At 40.8% G+C, this 19616-nt stretch overlaps 1 protein-coding gene across 2 annotated transcripts in view; it reads right to left on the reverse strand.

The window, feature by feature from the left end:
- HIF1AN (hypoxia inducible factor 1 subunit alpha inhibitor) overlaps positions 1-19616 on the reverse strand; it is a 182060-nt gene that overhangs the window by 47618 nt on the left and 114826 nt on the right. Inside the window, exons 5-6 of one of the 2 annotated variants that reach the window (XR_013594767.1) lie at positions 2852-2958; positions 1874-2058 (exon numbers count right to left, since the gene is read on the reverse strand). Coding sequence is in view for 1 of the 2 variants with exons in the window: in XM_078643060.1 (XP_078499186.1) it covers positions 1874-1937; positions 2852-2958 (171 nt within the window). In the remaining variant the exon portion in view is untranslated. The remainder of the gene's footprint in view (positions 1-1873; positions 2059-2851; positions 2959-19616) is intronic. The other variant, XM_078643060.1, reaches the window with a different exon arrangement.

Consider the following 19616-nt stretch of genomic DNA (forward strand, 5'->3'; position numbering starts at 1 on the left):
TTATTTTGCCATGAAGTATTAACACCCAAGGATAATAGCACATACATTTGGCACCGGATTGATCTTAGTCTATTTGGAGTCTGCAGGATCTCAAGGTTATTAACCTGGGCTTTCTGAAGTGACATATTAACAGGTGCAAAGCATGCAAATACAACTCTATATATTGTAAGCCATGCAAGGCTGGTGTATAGTGATGTAGAGTACATCAAATAAACTTAGCTTATAGACAGAAAACCTTTCTAAAATCTACCTCAAAAACAGTAGAGGTTCCTGGTCCAACATTGCCCCATGGTCATTTGAAGGTTGATTATAACTACACCCTCGCCAACTTATTATCTTTCCCCAGCTAGAGTAGGACTCTAAAAAAAAAATTTCTGGTTTTGTTATTTAGTGCCCCCATAATTTCACACAATAAGATGCAGCCACAACTAATTGTACCTAGTAGACAGCCAGTGCACCCGCTACTTCAATGAAAAAACTGGCCAATTTTAATATTACACCTGTTGCTAGTGTTCTTGTCATCATAATTTTTTTTCGATTTATAAAATCCAAGAACCTCAGGTTTATAACCGAATGCTCTAGTAGTGGAGCACCACGTTTTCACCTCTGTAACTGACTCAAAATCATTATTGTGGATTTAGATGAATTGATGACCAGTGACTTCTCTATGGGGTAGATTCTGGAATGAACCAAGTAAAGAAAGCTGTTCATTTTCGGCCCGCAGAAACAAGAATGAGTTGTCTCCCGATAAACAGAAGAGGTACCAGAGTGAGGCTCACCATGGTGCTTCCCAAAACACGGACACCATCCTATTTGGGTCGACATTTCGAAATATAAAAAGGGCGGTGCCATATCAAATCCCTGGCAAAAATATATATATTTTTAAATTACAGAACGAGTGCTTCAAACCTTCTGTTAAACACATGAGCTCCACAAAAGTCTGGATTTCAGAATTTAACAGAATCTTCTTCTAAATATATGTAGAATATTATTGATAAGGGAAGCAAGTGCCACACTTTATTGATAGAATCACACAAATCAAGTGAACACGTACGATTGAATGGAGAATTCATATGTTCATCCTCAACGTTGCAATAGTTTACATAAGAAATTCAAGCTCAATGACTATCAGAAATAGTCATTTGATTTCTTTTAATGATTATTTCTAGTATTTACCATTGAAACTTCAAAGGACACTGAAAGGAGTCATTTAAAAATACTTCTCGTACAAGAGATAAAGTATTTGAAAAATAAGATTCAAACTCATCCTTAACTTTATCTGATCTAAATTAACTTCCTCTCTAGTTTAACCCGTACGACAACACAATTAACATTTGTTTTGGCCTATTAAGGAACAGAGGGTCTTTGGTGCATGCGCCAACTCAAACAGTTGCTTTAACTAGTCTATACAAGGGCCTTCCAACTGGATTAAAGGTTACTCAATTTGAGACGCGCAAAAGTATTTTGAAGATAAATTCTGAACTCATGAACGTGTTATGGGCGATGGATAAACATGGACTTGGCTATAGTTAAATTGGCATTTTTTCAGCGACTTTGCAAATGTTGCTTTGACATACTCTTGCAACAATATTAAATGTTTTGTCAAAAATCAAAAGATCACACCAAACACCTCTGTAGATGTAAACGCTAATTTTAAGAAATAACTACTGTTGTGACCCATTCATGACAAGAAAAATGACTGCCAGAGCGCAGCTATCCAGACACTCATTTAAGTCAGTCTCTTAATGTACTACAACAAAGGCTAAACAATCAACTCAACAACACTTTCCGAGTTTTGTTTTTCACGCATACCCATCCTTTGCATTTTGATTTGGTTTTAAAAAAAGCTGATTTAATATATATTTGCACCCACCTTGTACCAAAAATTGACAGTGATCGTTGTCCCACCATCCATCAAGGACTCAATGTGGTGCCACCTGGAATAGATAACACTTGCAGATTTGTAAACAAGGTTGGTCAATAAATACTCGACCATTTTGCAGTTTTTCTTCTCAGCACTTCCCTCAAGCCAACGTCCAACAAGACGTTAAAATAGTACTTGACAAAAAAAATAAAAGGAAAAATCAGAACTATGAAGATATTTACTAACATTATTAAGATTTTCTCCAGTAGAATAAAAGATTATAATTTTGTAGGTTTAAAATTCACATTTCAAGTAGTTTTAACATTCTTTATTTGCATTGTACTTTTAGTTGCCATTAGGTGCTCCTGCTAAAACCTAAGAAGAATATTCTCAATACTTCTTTTCCTGAAAGAGTAAAGCAGTCCATCTGAAAGGAGATGCACAACCCGAATGCTAAAAAGATTTTTTAACTTGTGAAATGGTAATTCCCTCGGAGCAAATGAGAGAAATGTTGTATTTTAAAGGATCAAAGTTGTTTACCAAAGTTTAGTGAAACTGACTTGAGGATCAGAGGATGCCCTCATAAAATGTAATCAATTTAAGTCCCACAGACCACAGCTTACTACTGTTCGGTCAACAGTTATAACGTACAATAAGCAGTATCTCACAACAACATCTTCCTACAAATCATTACACAGTAGAAGAAAATGGTAATAACTTCCACATGTCACGCAAGATGTGGAGGGAGGCAAAGGGGATGCAAGAGTAGAAGATCAAGACAGCAGGAAGATAAGACAAGAGATGACAAGAGGGAGTGAAAAAAGTGAAAGAAAGGAAGTTGCAGAAGGGGAGAATTAAGTAAAATGGCAGCAGAGCCAGGATGTGAAGGCAGTGAGAGGAATTAAGGCATAAGGCAAAAAGGGCATGGGGAAGATGAGCAATCCTAAATATATGCAGAGGATAAATATGATTTTAAATTACTCTTACCAGTACATTGGGATGTAAAGTACATCTCCTGGTCCCACCACAGTCTCATAGGCAACAACATTCCTAAAGTTTGGAAACCTCTCATAATCAGGGTTTTCAAAGTCAACCTAGAAGAAGGGATGGAGGATAACCATTAAAAAAGAGGCTGCGAGTGAACAAACTTCACTGAATTGGACAGCCAAGCGAAAAACTGAGAAATCAAACAAGGTCAATACTAAGACATAAGTTGAAAAAAAAAAAAAAAAAAAAAGGATAGGTTAGTAAAACATTTTTTTTTTTTTAAGAAAAAGGGAGGGGGGAACGAGAAAGAAAAATGACAACCACACCTGGATTTATTCAGTTATTGCAATCACCCTCTGTGACTTTGCATGTGCACAGACCCTCAATTTCTAAACTAAAAACAGTGACAAAGGAAGAAAGAAAATTCATGTGCAAGTCTTGCTCTAGATCGATCATTAAGTGATCCACTGCAATGACCATTGATTGCTTTGTGCTGTGTCCAACACAAGGCACCTTGCTCAACGCAAGAAATAAAAGTCAAAATACAAATGGTACACTTTTGTAAAATGCTACTAAGGATTTTGATTCTGCATTGTTTTGAGTAGGACCAGAACACTCCTCTGATCATGCTGGTTAATAACAGCTGTATTCACACATCAGTGCAACAGAAAAGCCATATCTGTGGTTAGACAGCAACACCCTCTGAAGTTAATTCTCAGATTGCAATGATCATACAAACTCAGACAGCAGAGCCATACAGCATATTAAAGAGGTTTAACAAACTGTTCCTCGATTGACAGAACTATCCTCTCAGGTTTCACAAAGGCTTTTGACAGTTTTAGGTCAGTAAAACACAAATGTAAAGATACGAATATCATCTTCTTGGACACCACGGTTTCGCCAGCACATTTATCACATCATCCATCTAAAAAGAACTATCCGATTGCCAATTTTTTCTCACAAACTATTTGATGTTCTCACTGTATCACACTCGCCCATACTGCTGGACACTGCTCAAAACATGCTTATGTTGTCAGGAGTCTCTTCATGAATCCTTGCCCGATGTAAAAATAAGGGAAGTGGCAAGACAGACCGGAAAATGCTCCTACGTGTTGCTTTCAAACCATCCATGCAGTTTTAGAGATGCACTGGGAAATGGGAGGGATATGAAGAGAGAAAGTAAGCCTGTGTTTGAGCTACAGAAGTGGATTGATGAAAGAAGGGATTTGTTTAAAGCTATATACAGTCTCTTGACTGTGCAGTTACGCACTTGATAGCTGCAGTCTAATGGGACCAATTTCAAAACCCTTGAACTGCTTGAGCTTCGCGATTACCTTTGGGAGAAGAGGAACTGGTGAAAAAGTTAAGGTTACAGACCTGTGGTCGTAGTTCTGAATCGTACGAATCTTCACTGATGGCATAAACAATTAATAATTCCCCACTACTTGCATGGAACTAGGAACACCTTTAAATACACTGTCCTTAAATAAAAATTGTATAATGTTCTAAATTTAAGTTAATTTCCTATAGAATTTCAATGCTAGATTATCAGACATGCCATTATCTTTCTGAATACAGGTAAAATGTTGATGAAAATAATTAAACTTCGAGTTTACATCATCTGCCATGGAAAGAAGCCACCATTCAAGATGGAGAAAAAAATGCAGCCTGATAGGCTTACATTGAGAGAGGAGCAAACACAGCCTGTCCCTTCAAGAACCTAGGAGGAACCCCTGCCTGCAATGCCTTGTACTGGCAGTTGCCTGTGAGAGTCAGTTCTTTTTTAAGGACATCTAACTAATATGAAGAAACAACCCAGGAGGAGATGAGTCGTTTAGGACTTAAATGAAGATTCACATGATGTAGAACTAGGAACTTGTGTATGTAACCTTTCCTTCTACATCACATGATCTTCATTGATAGTCATGAATGCTGAATAGAGTAGCAAGCTAAGGATAAATCAATTCCTGGACCGTCATTCACATGGAACAAGAAAACATTTCATTAGCGAAGGAATTTTTAGAATATACTTAGTCTTCAAAGAGTGGCAACAGATTTACTTAAGCAGGTTTCCAAATGTTTCTTGGCCAACTCTGGCTTCAGCTTACAGATCTGTGTCTATCCAGTAGTGTCTTGTAAAAGTACTGGAATATAAGCTATGGAACTCTCGAGACTCATCATCTATCCTTTTACTACATGTCTGGACTGATCTACTATGTACCCTGTTACCTTACCTTACCTTACTTTGCTCTCCACTGATAACCTTCTGCTCCTATGTGCACAAAACCTTTGTTAATCACTCACTTGTTTTTCTTATCCCATGTATTTGTAAAGCGCTCTGATATCTGCAAGGATCTTGTTCGCGCTATATAAAACTTTCAACATAAATAAATAAATAAAATAAATATGTATGGACTTGCAGGTGGTCGCTTTACAACTTTGCAGCATTCGAACATGTCTTAGCCAGGCGGCGGTTGCGCTTTACCTTTTGTTGAGTGAGCCCCAGGTTTACCTGGGAGAGGTTTGTTAGCAATTTGGAAGCATAAAGAAATACATCAAACAATCCATCCTGCGATGGTAAGTTTTGAATTTGCTAAACCTTGTATTAAGGAACGACAGATTACAAAGAGCTGATGTGTTTTTCTGACATTTTATAATTTGTCTAAATAAAAAAGGAGACGCATTTTTATATCTAGGAAATGTAGAGATCTTTGTGCTGCCGTGCAATGGTTAGGAAAAAATGCAGGCAGTGTTATGGACTGATGAATGGGAATATCAGTACTTACTAGCAATACAGCTCAATTATGAGGATAGAAACAGTGAAAGTTTTCTGTTCTGAAAGCGCTTGCAATTCACTAACTCAGAGTACAGAAGTAACTACTATTTAAAAAGCAGTCTTCCATTACAGATGCTTTTAAGGTTGCTTTATGATTTTGGTTTGAAAGGTGGACCAATCAGTTTTGAAAGCACTTTGTTTAGTTCCCATTTAAGTGACAGTCTTTTAATGGAGGGAAAACCTTCTTAAATCCTTCGAGAAAATCTTTTATTACAAGAATTTTCAGAAAATATACTTGTTGTGGTGATTTTCTATATACAGTAAGGGATGCTAAGTGAACCTTTATTGATGAGAATTGTAGTTTGGTTTTTGGCTACATGAAGCAAATATGGAAGAATTACATTTTCTTGACCAGCAATAGCATTATGCCTATTTTAACACCAGTGATACAAAATTGTTTTAATTTAAGTGCGTAGCATGATCTGGAGGAAGGAGGCTTTGATCATTGAAATTATTCATACATTCAGTTGGTAAGTTTGAGTGGCTATATTGCGTGATTTTAAGAGCCACTCTGCCAAATTCGAAGACTGGAGGGACAAATGTAAAAACGGACCTTGAAGTCAGGTAGGAGGTCTGCCCCGGGTGGTAGATTTGTGTGGTGTCTCATGGATAGTTAAGGAAGGTCTGTGCACAACCACTGTCTCTGCCAGTCCGGTGCTATTAAAAACTTTTTCATGCTCTATATCCTCAATTTGTGAATCACTAGCAGCATTAGGGGTATGAGCGGAAAAGTGTAGACAAATTGAGTTGACCAGTTGATTAAAAGCGCATTGTCCACTCACCTAGTGTGGTTCTGGTATCCTGGATGTGAAGTCTCAGCATTTTTTGTTTTGTGCCGTGGCAAATAAATCTAATGCTGGAGTACCCCTCTCTGCAAAATATATTTTCCAGTATTTAGTCGTTGAGAACCCATTTGTGATGACAGATTTCTGCCTCAACATTATGAACTCCTGGTATATGAAACGCTGTGAGCGACAAACCTCTTGCTAGTGCCCCGAGCCACATTGTTTGATTTGCTGAAATGTATTTAAAGGCCTAGCCTGATGAGTAACTTTGTTGCCGTTTTAAAGTCTTCTTTTGCCTTCCACGTTAAACCGGATTTTTTCAGCTAATCGTTATGATCCAGGTATACAAATATCTTTTGTTTTCCCCTCTCAAGAAACTGTGATTTATCCATTAATTTTGATAGGGTTCGAATAACTGATTTTAGACCCATGTGGAGTACAGCATACTGATAGCGGTTGTTCCCTACAAGGAATCTGAGATATTTTCTGTGGGGATGGGAAACTGGAATGCAAAAATAAGCATCATGTAAATCTAGCGCACATAACCAATGTGGGGGATGCGGATATTTTCATTGTTTGAGCAATTTCTCATTCTGAATTGGGAGGACATTGGTAAAGTAGACTTTCTTTTTTGATACCTCCTCTGGTATTGCCTTTGTGTTTGCCTCGGTTGTCGTTGCGGCTGGTATGGCCATCTAAGGGTATGAAGGCTTTGATAGGAATAAGGTCTATCCCTCGGCTAGTATTGCCGTTTGAAAAAAAATTCTGTTCCTCTAATCCAACATCTTTGAATGTCTCTACTTTTTCCATCCCAACCATCTCTTCCTCAGTATGTTGCCCAAAGAGTGATATACTTGAAAAAAGTTCATTCGTAATTTTTAATTAACCGTCAGGTTTTCAGGCAGATAAACGAAGCCAAGACAATCTTCTTAATGCAATCCCATGCCAGAATGATGCAGGTGAGAGTTCAACCAAATCAACTGCCGCTCTGATGGATTAGTTTTAGATTAAAGAGTCTTCTTTAAACATCTCTAGAAAATCTTGTTGCCTATGAAATAGTAGATCAGAGGCAAAAGATTTTCTACCATTGCATACCACCCTGAAGAGCTGCTGCATTGTCATTCTTTAGGTGAGTGGAAGCCGTGCCACAGATCTTTTTCCCTGTAGTGTCGATGCTTTTGTTGTCCCCGTCAGGAGCAGCCATGGAGTCTGAAGAACCATGCTGCCATCTAACTCGCAGAGTCAGGCTTATGATCCATCTCGAGACAAATCAGTATCTTGTTGGGATGGCTTATATTTCTTAAGAAGTCATGGAGTATGGGGTTCAACAGTGGCCAGGTTAAGAAATCTTTCTTCCACAATGTCCAACAGACCTGAGAGAAGTGGTAGAAGATTCTTCGGAGCTGCCTTTGTTTGTAGAGTTTTAAAGAGGACAGAAACAGTTGGTTGAGGCGTACCTATAATGATGCTCAATTTAGTCACTCCTCTAATTAAAGCTTCTTGAAAGGTAAGAATATAGTCTATAGGAGATTCTATAGATGGTGACTGATGGCAGCATTGGAGTGCAGATGTATGCATAGAATCAGTATAAGGTGATCTAGATCTTCATCGGAAATCGAATGCATTAATTCGGGGTGGTGTTGACTCAATTTGTGAAGGAGGCTTCCACTTTCTAATTGGAGACATGGAAGTTCCCTTCGATTCTCTTCTAACTGGTTAGAGAATGAAGGGATCCAATTGTGTCTGCAATGCATCCTCTGAAGGTATTCCTGCTCTCAATGGGTGCAGAGGTCCTTCCCTTTGAATAACTGAATCACAGGATACTTTAGATACTGTGGAATGGGCGAAAGGTGATCCCGACCACCCCAGTAAAGAAAGGAGTACCGCTTGAGAGATTTTCAAAGTTGAGGAAGAAGGATATTACGATGTACAAGTCCTTTTTCTGGCAACGACGGCTGTGACGTGATCTACGCCTTTTAGACAACATGTGTGTCGACAGAGTACTCTGCAGTGTTGAACGAGGAGTACTCAGCGGTGGTGAACAAGCTGGTGGCGTCGTGGCTTGGCCGTTGACATAGATGGAGACACAAATCGTCTCGAAGCAGATTTTGGTGGCGACCATTAAGTGTCGATGTTGACCCTTCTTTCAAGGGGGAGCATGTTGGTGCTGAAATCCTAGATGGTGATGCTGCTGGTCTTTGCATTTGTCACCCCGAGTGGGACAGGTATGCCCAGGCATGGGTCCCGTGCGCTCCATGCCACTGGAGTCAAGCTATCCTAGCTGATGAGGGATGAAACCCCGAAACCGGTCCTACAATGCTTTTTCCAGTCCAGGGAGTACCTGGCCGTTCGGGCTGGACTGTTCCCATTGGGGGCAGGGTCAAGACTGGATTTATATATAGCTGGGTCCAAACTGGAATGGCGAGCAAAAAAATGATGGATTTAGACCCAGATCTCTGTACTGGGATGACTGGGTGACAATGTTCTGCATTCTGTCCATCAATCATTCTTTTTGCCTTCGTCACCCCTAGTAGGACGGGTATGCCCAGATGTTGGTCCCGTGCTCTCCATGCCACTGGAGTCAAGCTATCCTGGCTGATATGGGGTGAAACCCCGAAATCGGTCCTAGGATGCTTGTTTCCAGTCCAGGGAGGATCTGGTCTGGCAGTTCGGGCTGGACTGTTTGTGGCATCCTGCCAATGTAGCTTGTTGCCAGGTTGCCTCATGCATTAGAATACTCTGTACAGGTTCTAAGATTGTTTGATTTAGACTATGTAGGCAGTTAAGCCTGGATCTTTCTACTGCTGACAGCTATCCTGTGGATGGGATCTTATTCTATATTAAATACTTATTTTTACCTTCAACCTACTCTTGAACTTCTTTACATTGGCGACAGGACGGGATACAAAGAAGAGAAAGAAAGGATCTCAACAAGGATATCTTCATTTACTTCATTTTGAAAATTCGCTAAAGGTACTGTAATTATTTATACCTCTAAGCTCTTGTCAACCCAGCAGCCTTTCCTCAATTAAGGAACTACCTTTATGACAGCTTGTTTTTTTTGTACATTTATATCCTTTAAACCACTTCTCATCCAGCGCATTTAGTGCTCTGTGTGGTAGGATATTCTTTTCTAACTTTTGTGACAGCGCTACTTTTAAACTGTGTGCAGCTCCTCTTCCTCTCTCAAGGAAAGCACTTTACATTTTTCGTCACAATTGCTCTGCCCATTTTAAAAAGAAAGCGCTCCCATTTTAAAAAGAAAGTGCTCCGCTTTACATTTGCTGTCTAATCGTATCTTGCTCTGGCTGTTTGGTGGTGTTCAGCGTATCTACGCAGCGCTCACGATTCTGAGCTGGCAGCTTAAAAGGAGAAGTTAACAACACAAACTTTTACCTTGGCATCTTTTAAAAAGCCTCACCGTGTGGGTCTCCTGCTCGAGCACTGCAACGTTCTCCCTCATCAGCACCACAGCGTTCCTTCTCACCGACATCCCGGCCTCGCAATCATCAACGCAGAAGTGAATTCTGGGTAAATTGTCATCAAGCAGGAGCGTCAAGACGTAATCACGACAACGTGGCAGCCATTTTCTCCCACAGGAGCACTTTCGGAGCTATTTTCTTTGTTATTTGGCAGATTCTTCAATTTTTTTAATTTTCTGCTGTCAATTTCACTTCGAGGTTATTCGGAGACTGTGCAGAGTATCGACTGGTCGAACAGACAATTGCAGGGCAAAGAGGTATCGAACTATACAGTTTGTTTTTAAAGCAAAAGGAGAAGACCTTGATATCAAGTTTTTTTTAAAAATATATATGATTTCATTAAGTGGAAGACAACTTTCATTTAAATGAGGAACTCACAGTGGTCATATTTTATCTATGGACTAAAAGGAATGTGTATTATTGTTTTGTTTAACATTATCTGTCCTTACATTTTAATTTTATATAGTGAGTACTTTCCCATAATTTTATTTAGTCTGTAAAGTTGATATACATTTTTTATAATGCAGAATGTGACAGCACCTCCCTTCTTCTTGCAATCTCCTGGAGATCCTCCCATCAGATGGAAAAAATGGCGTAAGGTCTTTGAGAGATATGCAAAAGTTTGTGGAGCCAACTTAAGTGCAGAAAGGAAGACGGCTTTATTGCTACACTGTTTGGGATCAGAAGGTCAGGAGGCGTTTGATCATCTTCCTGAACTACAAGATCAGAATTTGAATGAGTACGAGATTTGCATAGCAATGCTTGATAAACATTATCTCCCTAAGTATCCACTATTTTAGAGAGATACCACTTTGGTTGCAGGATACAACTTGAAGAAGAGAGTATAGAGAACTATATAACTGCGCTAAGAAAGTTAGCATCGTCTTACAAATTTGCAGCCTCTATTGATGAAAGAATAAGGGACCAGTTCATGCTGGGATGTAGCATTGAACGTGTTAGGGAAGAGTTATGGCAGAAAGATGAACCTGATTTAGATGATGTAATAACCATAGCTAAGAGAATTGAGCATTCTATTAAGTGTGTAGAAGTTATAAAAAAGAATGGTGAAAGCAAAGACAAAAGCACTGTTAGTCTTGTGAAAACTTGATTTTGCGCAAGTAAAATGCTTTAGATGTGGCAAAATGGGACATTTTGCGAATGACAGACAATGTCCTGGGTGGAAAGCCACTTGTAGTAAGTGCAAAAGGAAGGGACATTTCTCTGTCGCTTGCAAGGGGAGAGAGTACAAAGGCAAAGTTAGTGAAATTTATGATTTTGATGAGACAAGTGAAGGTGATGAAAATCTTGTTTGTGGTCAAATTCTAGTTCAAGTGGTTTTTGGTCCTCAAACAAAGAATTGTCCTACAGATGAAATTTTAGTTAATGGTCATTCCATTAGGGTATTATTTGATTCAGGAGCCAAAATCACTATTGTAGCGAAAGAGTTTTATCTCAAGAATTTACAAGGAAGAGTTAAAATATTTCACCCTGATATAAGACCACTTGCCTATGGTAGGAAACCTATAGAGTTTTTGGGATACTTTCTAGGGAGTATTGATTACAAAGGAAGGTGTACCAGCTCGAAAATCTATGTTTCACAGAAAGGAGATAACATCTTGAGTTGGTTTGATCAAAAGATTTGGGAGTGATGCTTGATCCCAATTCCTCCCCACTCATCATCTTGAAAGATCTCCCCATTGTTGATACCAATGCTGTCAATGTGAATCAAAACTCTGATGGCTCTTTTTCAGATAAATTAAAAAAAGATTTTCCCAATGTTTTTAATGAAAAGTTAGGTTGTTTAAAGAACTATAACCACCACATCAAGCTAAAGGAGAATACCACACCTATTTGTTGTAAAGTACGTAGTGTTCCTATTGCTGTTAAAGACCAAGTTAAAGCGGAGTTAGAAAAATTAGTTAAGGAGGGTATCATAGAGGAGGTTGAAGCAACTCAATGGGTTGCTCCGATTGTAGCCGCTAAAAAATCGGACGGCTCTCTTCGTTTATGCATTGACCGTAGGGGGTTAAATAAGAGTGTGGTGATAGATCACTACCCTTTACCTAAAATTGCAGATATGTTAATGTTATTAAAAGGGGCTAAAGTCTTTAGCACGGTGGACTTAAGATCTGCATATCACCAGATAAAACTTGATGAGGACTCTAAAGATTTGACTGCTTTTATAACACCTTTTGGCACATTTCGCTTTGTGAGACTTCCCTTTGGTCTGGTGTCAGCTGCTTCAGTCTTTCAAAGAGCTCTGGAAGGTGTTTTAAAAGGTTTAAAAGGTGTGAGGGTATATCAGGATGATATTCTTATTTTTGGAGCTTGTGATGAGGAACATGATCGTAGACTGGGTGATATTTTGAAGCGATTGAGTGAATCTGGCCTGACAGTAAAGATGGAGAAGTGTAAATTTAAAAAGGACTCTATAAATTACCTTGGTCACACAATCTCGAAGGGTGGTATTTCGCCAAAAGCAAGCTTAATCAGCACCATGATGAAGATGCCTTCTCCAAAGAACAAGGAAGAATTAGTTAGTTTTCTAGGCATGGCGGAGTACTATAGTAAGTTTATAAATGGTTTTGCTTTCTTTGTGCGTTGGAATGAGGTCATTGTTGAAGAAAGGGTGTGAGTTTGTGTGGAGTAATGAGTGTGAAAAAGAGTTCATCTTTCTAAAAGGGAAATTAAACAATGCTCCTAAATTGAACAGTTTCGATCCTGAGAGAAGATCTATTTTGATAACAGATGCGAGTTTAAAAGGATTAGGGGAAGTTTTAACACAGGTAATTGAAGGACAGGAGGTAGTCATCTTGTTCTTATCAAGAAGTTTAAGGGGCCCAGAGTTGAGATATTCCGTAGTAGAACGTGAAGCGCTAGCTGTTTACTGGGCTATAAGAAAATTAAAGAACTTCCTATGGGGGAAGTACTTTTGAAGTAAGAACTGATCACAAACCATTATGTAAAATCTTGAAAACCAAAGGGATTGATGCAGTGTCTGGTAGAATCACGAGATGGGTTGTAGGACTACAGGATTACAATTTTGAGGTCAAGTACCTGCCAGGTGTTGAAAATAAAGTGGCAGATGCTTTATCTCGCCTTGTTTCGGAAGAGGTGGTAGATTTGGAGGATGATTGGGAAGGTGAAGATGAGATGGTATGTGCTGTAGGTGAAAGTGTCATGGATAGGTGCAAGTGGTTGGAAGCTTTACAAGAAGATTTGAGTCTTACGGAAATTGAGGTTGATCAAAATTGGTTGGAAGACCAAGCCAAAAAATGATTATTTGTTAGATAAATTTTTGCATGTTAAAGATCAACTATCTGAACATGAAGGCTTGCTTGTTAGAGGCACTAGGTTGGTTCCCCCAATGTCTATTAGGAGTGAGCTCATTTTACTGGCTCATAGTGGACATATGGGCATTTCAAAGACAAAAGAGAATTTGAGGATGTCGTACTGGTGGCCTAGCATGGATTTGGAGGTAGAAAGAAAAATTAGAGATTGCATGGAGTGTGCTTTGAGTGAGAAAGTAGCGAAACCCAAAGTTCAGCCCATGGTCATCAGAACACTTCCTGACAAGCCTTGGGAAGAAGTTGGCTTAGACATTCTTGGGCCAATATATTCAGCAAGATCTGAATGGTATGTTCTAGTTTTAATAGATTTCTTTTCTAGATGGCCAGAGATTGCCATTACTCGTGGCATAGAGTCTAAGCATGTGATAGTTTTTTGGGAAAAACGTTTTGCTAGAGAAGGTATTCCTAACATCATTTTGACGGACAATGGGAGTCAACTTGTCTCCAGGGAGATGGAATCATTTTTGTCTAAACATGGTATAAAACATAAAAAATCATCTTTCTACCACCCAGAGACGAATGGTACTGTGGAGAGATTTAACTGTGTGCTCAAAGAGACAATTAGAATGTCTAAATCTGCAGGTTCAGATTGGAGATCAGAGGTTTTAAATAAGGTTAAGCTTTACAGGTTATCCCCACATGCCACAACGGGTAAAACACCGTTTGAGCTTTTCAGATGTAGGCGTGCCAACACTATGGTTACTCCACCTTGTGTCAATGGGCTACATCTGAAAGCTTCATCTGATAATGGCGAGTGGAAGCTAGGTCAAAAAAGAAAACTTCAGGCTAGAAAGAGGATTCATGATTTGAGAAATTCGGTTAAAAAAAACAGTGGTGCATGTGGGTGATTGGGTTCTCATAAAAAATCCTTGTAAGAAGAACAAAATGGTATCTGTTTCATTTTTAAAACCTATACAGGTTATTAAGGTTTTAGGCAATGCCATCAAAACAGCTGATCATCGCATTTGGAACTTGAACAGGGTGGTGGTGGTGGTCAAGAAGGACTTCGTAGACAACTCTAAGTCTCCGGTGTCAAGTTCTCCATCTGCAAGTACATCGTCACATCGGGCCATCATTGGTCCTGCCATCGCCAGGAAGTCTTCAAGGATTACACGTGTACCCACTCATTTCAATGATTTTGTTAAATAGTGTTTTTCTTCATTTTGTTATTTGTTATAAGAAGGGAGATGTGTGGCATCCTGCCAATGTAGCTTGTTGCCAGGTTGCCTCATGCATTAGAATACTCTGTACAGGTTCTAAGATTGTTTGATTTAGACTATGTAGGCAGTTAAGCCTGGATCTTTCTACTGCTGACAGCTATCCTGTGGATGGGATCCTATTCTATATTAAATACTTATTTTTACCTTCAACCTACTCTTGAACTTCTTTACACTGTTCTCATTGGGCGCAGGGTCAAGACTGATTTGCATATGGCTGGGTCCAAACTGGAATGGCATGGTGAGCAAAAAACTATGGATTTAGTCCCAGAGCTCTGTATTGGGGTGAATGGAGGACATTGTTCTGCATTCTGTTCATCAATCGTTTTTTGCATTGGTTTTCAGGTCAATGGAAGTGTCTTGAATGCTATCTTTTATCTGTAGATCTCCCTCTGTGGGATTCTTTGCCAGATTGATGAATTTTTACAGAGGAAGGACGAGAGGCAGATCTCTCCAATCTTCTGCTCTTCTTTTGTCCTCATAGCCTGCATCAGACCTACTAATCTAATGGCCTCTGTCTTGTAGAGTCCTTTTAGACATTTGACTATAAACATCACATCCTTTTGCCTGTTGAGATAGTGACAGGCATACCACAAACACTTATGTGCATCAGAACTTGCCTTCTTCCTTTCACAAGAAGGACAGTTGTTAAAAAAAGAGAAGGCATTGCGGCAGAAAATAAATGTCAGAGGTATAGAAAAATAGGTTTACTCAACAGTAAGGATGATCATACATTTAGTAAAACTGGTTTTAAAACTGTTTTCACTAGAAAAGGCTGTTTTAGAGGTGTGAAAAACACCCGAGGTGTTCAGAGATTCTACTTGAAGGAGCAAGAAAAAAAAGAAAGGACCCCCAGGCAACTGCCAGTACAAGGCACTGTGTGTAGAGGTTCCTCCTAGGTTCTTAAAGGGAGGACAGGCTGTTTTTTAGCCACTCTCAATGTAAGCCAATCGGGCTGCATTTTCTCTTCATGCTTTTCATGTTGAAATGTGGCTTTTTTCCATAACAGATAAATGTGAACTCAAGAACTTAATAATTTTCATCAACATTTACCCGCATTCAGAAAGAAAATGGCATCTCTGATATCCTAACATTAAAGCTCCATAGGAAATTAACTTGGATTTAGAACATTCTACAATGTTAATATGAAGGACAATATATTTAAAGCTGTTACGGGGTTCGTTCAAGTAGCGGGGAATCATTCAACGTTTACGACTATCAATGAAGATCCTACGATGCAGAAATATTTTTTCTCTCTCAAGGAAGAAGCAGTGGTTGGTTTGTTCTTTTGGTGTTTTTAAACAAGATAGAGGTGCAGCTGGTTCCTGCAACGACATTCTGGCAGGAGCACAGGTGGACCCTCGACAGCAGTCAGAATTGGAGTGATAGAAGTTAAGACGCCTGTCAGCTGAAAACCTGAGAGGAAATAGCCAGTGGCTTTGTCAGTAGAAGCCTGCCCTTTGCCAGCTGGCATCTCCTAAAAAACGCAACTCTTTAGGATGGGGGCCTGAAAAAAAGTAAAGTGAAAGGGATGCTGATGCTTCGATCTCATTTATTAAACTGGCTGGACACTGATGAGCAGATTTGTGAGAGTTGGCTTTCTACTGTAGTCCTCACCTGCCATTAAAATAAAAGCAGAGAGAACAGCACCTTAGACTCACGGGTCATTTGAGACCAACTGTAGGGGGGAGTCGCTGAACGCAATATTGTCCTTCCACTTCATCTATTTGAAAGGGGACTTCCAGATCAAGCCAACACAGACTTTCAAAGCCTGGGCCCGACATTTTTAATTTTCCAAATAACTGTATTCTTTCTATAATTTATTAACTGCTTTTGTGCCGTTGTTGATAATACCAGGGCACTCAGATTGGCTTTGAACATGCATGACTGGGGTGATACCATGCAGTAGTGACCAGCAGAGTGGTGGGCAGGGGTTAGGGGTGGAGTATTGTGGGCTGTGTGTCAGTTAAAGGAGCTGGAAGGGGAGCCTTGGGGCGCCAGTTAAGTAAGGCAACAGGATTGTTGGTTTGGTCCTTGGCTCACCTCCTTGCACAATGGGGCAATCAGCTTACCTGATACATAACTGCAATGAGAAGAGAGGGGGAGACAGAGTGGCAATTTGGTGTTGACCTGGAACATGGATGGTGCTGCAACATAGCCAGTCTACAGGACTGCTTTCGTTCGGCTGAAGGAATGGGAGAAAACGCTTACGCAAGACATAGCTTCAGGTTCAGAAGCTGTGAGCTCATTGCCTCTGTCGGACATTGTAGACGTGGCCGCTCTGTTCAGCTGGAGCTTGTAAAGACGAACCATGCCCAATAACATTACTTTCCTCCGCCCCCCCAATTAGGAGAAACCAGACAAATTCACCAAACTAATAGTGCCTTGAAGATTCTTCTGGTCTAAGGGAGCCTACAACCTACAAGCCTAGCAACTCTTAGTTCCTCTGCGCAAATGATTAAACCTTCTAACAACTTAACAAAAGCAGAAGCTCAAATCAAGAAAGAGGACCTTGGAATGGAAGAATCACTGCTGCATCAGGAGCTCTGGAACATCATCATTAGAGTAACAGAGGCACCCCAATAGCTCTTCTGAAAACCTTTTCTGCACGGCTTCTCAACAACAAGGACAGAGTGCTTAAGCAGCCTGTGCACATGAACAGCGGTACAAAAGGGGGTGGTGATGGACGGAGCATCTGAACCAATCAAACACTCACACCCAGTCAACAGATCTGGGTTTAATCCATCACCGTTCTTTAGCCCACTCTGCCACCCCAGTTCAGACATGGCTATATGCAAATCAGTCTGACCCTGTGCCTCATGGGAACAGTCCAGCCCGAACTGCCAAGCCATGCCTTCCCTGGACCGGAAACAAGCTTCCGAGGACCGGTTTCTGGCATTACAGCCGTCTTCAGCCCGGCTTGCTTGAATCCAGTGGCAAAGTGAGCAAGAGACTCACGTCTGAGCATACCCTGCCACACTTATGGCGGCCAAAAGCGGTACAAAAGGGGGTGGTGATGGACGGAGCATCTGAACCAATCAAACACTCACACCCAGTCAACAGATCTGGGTTTAATCCATCACCGTTCTTTAGCCCACTCTGCCACCCCAGTTCAGACATGGCTATATGCAAATCAGTCTGACCCTGTGACTCATGGGAACATTCCAGCCCGAACTGCCAAGCCATGCCTTCCCTGGACAGGAAACAAGCTTACGAGGACCGGTTTCTGGCATTACAGCCGTCTTCAGCCCGGCTTGCTTGAATCCAGTGGCAAAGTGAGCAAGGGACTCACGACTGAGCATACCCTGCCACACTTATGGCGGCCAAAAGCGGTACAAAAGGGGGTGGTGATGGACGGAGTATCTGAACCAATCAAACACTCACACCCAGTCAACAGATCTGGGTTTAATCCCCCCCCTCCCCTTTTGTATCGCTTTGTTCGCCCTAAGTGTGGCAGGGTATGCTCAGACTTGAGTTCCTTGCTCACTTGGCCACTGGATTCAAGATAGCCTGGCTGATGAGGATTATGAATCCGAAACCGGTCCCAGGATGCTGGTTTACGGTCCAGGGAAGACATGGCTTGGCAGTTCGGGCTGGACTGTTCCCATGAGGCACAGGGTCAGACTGATTTGCATATGGTCATGTCTGAACTGGGGTGGCTGAGTGAGCTAAAAAATGGTGATGGATTAAACCCAGATCAGTTGACTGGGGGTGAGAGTTTTATTTGCTCAAACGCTCTGTCCATCCTCCCCTTTTGTATCGCAATAAGAGACGGCAGCACAATAACAGCCATTGATTTGATACATAGCATCTGCACAAGAGTGGTGGGCAGTGATATACAGACAGCAACCCCCTCAGGGTAAGATTATCAGCGCAGGCAAGTGTGTAAGGGCCTATGGGCAAGAAGGTCAGGAAGCGTGGTGAGGAGTCACGGAGGTTTGTGTAAGCTAAAGTAATTGTCAAGGGAGGTCCACATTGGTCTGTGAGGGGGGCTCCATGGAGTGTTTCGGAGTGAGATATTGTCAGCACCTCTCAGGTTTGTGATCCAATTTAGCCAACATTTAAAGGAGGCTTTGCAGGTATCTTTCGAGTTGTTTAAGATTATTTTTACACCAGCAGTGAACAGAAGGTCTAGTAAGGCCCTGTCATCTTCCGATAGCGGAACTGCTCTTGCAAAGCCTATTACTAATGTGGAGAACTCTCTGGTAGGGGCGAAGGCAAAAACCTTTGCGATGAATGCAAATACTTTGTCCCAGAAGGCTGTAACACATACACAGCTTAGTATTAAGTGTTCAAGGTCGCCATCTTTCTCATTGCAGTTCCAGCATGTGGCATTGTCTCTGATGTTATGAGAAAAGAGACGCGCCGGTGTCCAAAAAGCTTTGTGGAGAAGCCAAAACTTCTCCTGGGAAAGCGTAGGGCTAATTTTGTGTCTCATGGTTGATTCCCATGTTTTGGACCACTCCTTATCTGAGATCGGTATCGAAGAGTATGTGTCCCAGAATTGTCGAAGCTCTTTATTAAGATTGGAATGCTGTGGGCGTAGTATTTTATAAAGTCTGGAGACCTGGTGGCCTAACTTATTAAGGGCGGCTAAGTAGCTTGGGAGGGAGGATGTGTTTTGGACAGTTTTGCTTTGGAGATTAATTTATTTTAATATAAAAACAGCATAGAATTCTGTAGGTTCTAGGCTATATTTGGATTGGAGCTCTTTAAAAGAGAGCGGGTAGTTACCATTGAACAGTTGATATGGGATGAATATACCTTTATTGATCCAAGTCTCATTATGGAGTGATTTTCCCTTGTACTTTATCAGGTGATTGTGCCACAACGACTCCCATTCAGAACACCTTACATGGTTAGGCAAGTCTTGTATTCTTGAAAATGGGTAATAATGAGCAGCTGGCCGTGTTCGGTTTAGTGGTAAGGGCGGATGCCGGGTCGAGGTTTTTAATAAGGGCTTTCTCAACAGTGAGCAATACAGGAACGTATGCAGCCGGTGGTGCCAGCCAGTAAGATCCCTGCTTGGCGAGAAAGGCAACCTGGTATAATTTGAAATCTGCTAGATTGACCCCACCCAGGGTTTTATGGAGAC

The sequence above is a fragment of the Lissotriton helveticus genome, chromosome 5_1 (assembly GCF_964261635.1).
Source record: "Lissotriton helveticus chromosome 5_1, aLisHel1.1, whole genome shotgun sequence".
Classification (NCBI taxonomy): Eukaryota; Metazoa; Chordata; class Amphibia; order Caudata; family Salamandridae; genus Lissotriton; species Lissotriton helveticus.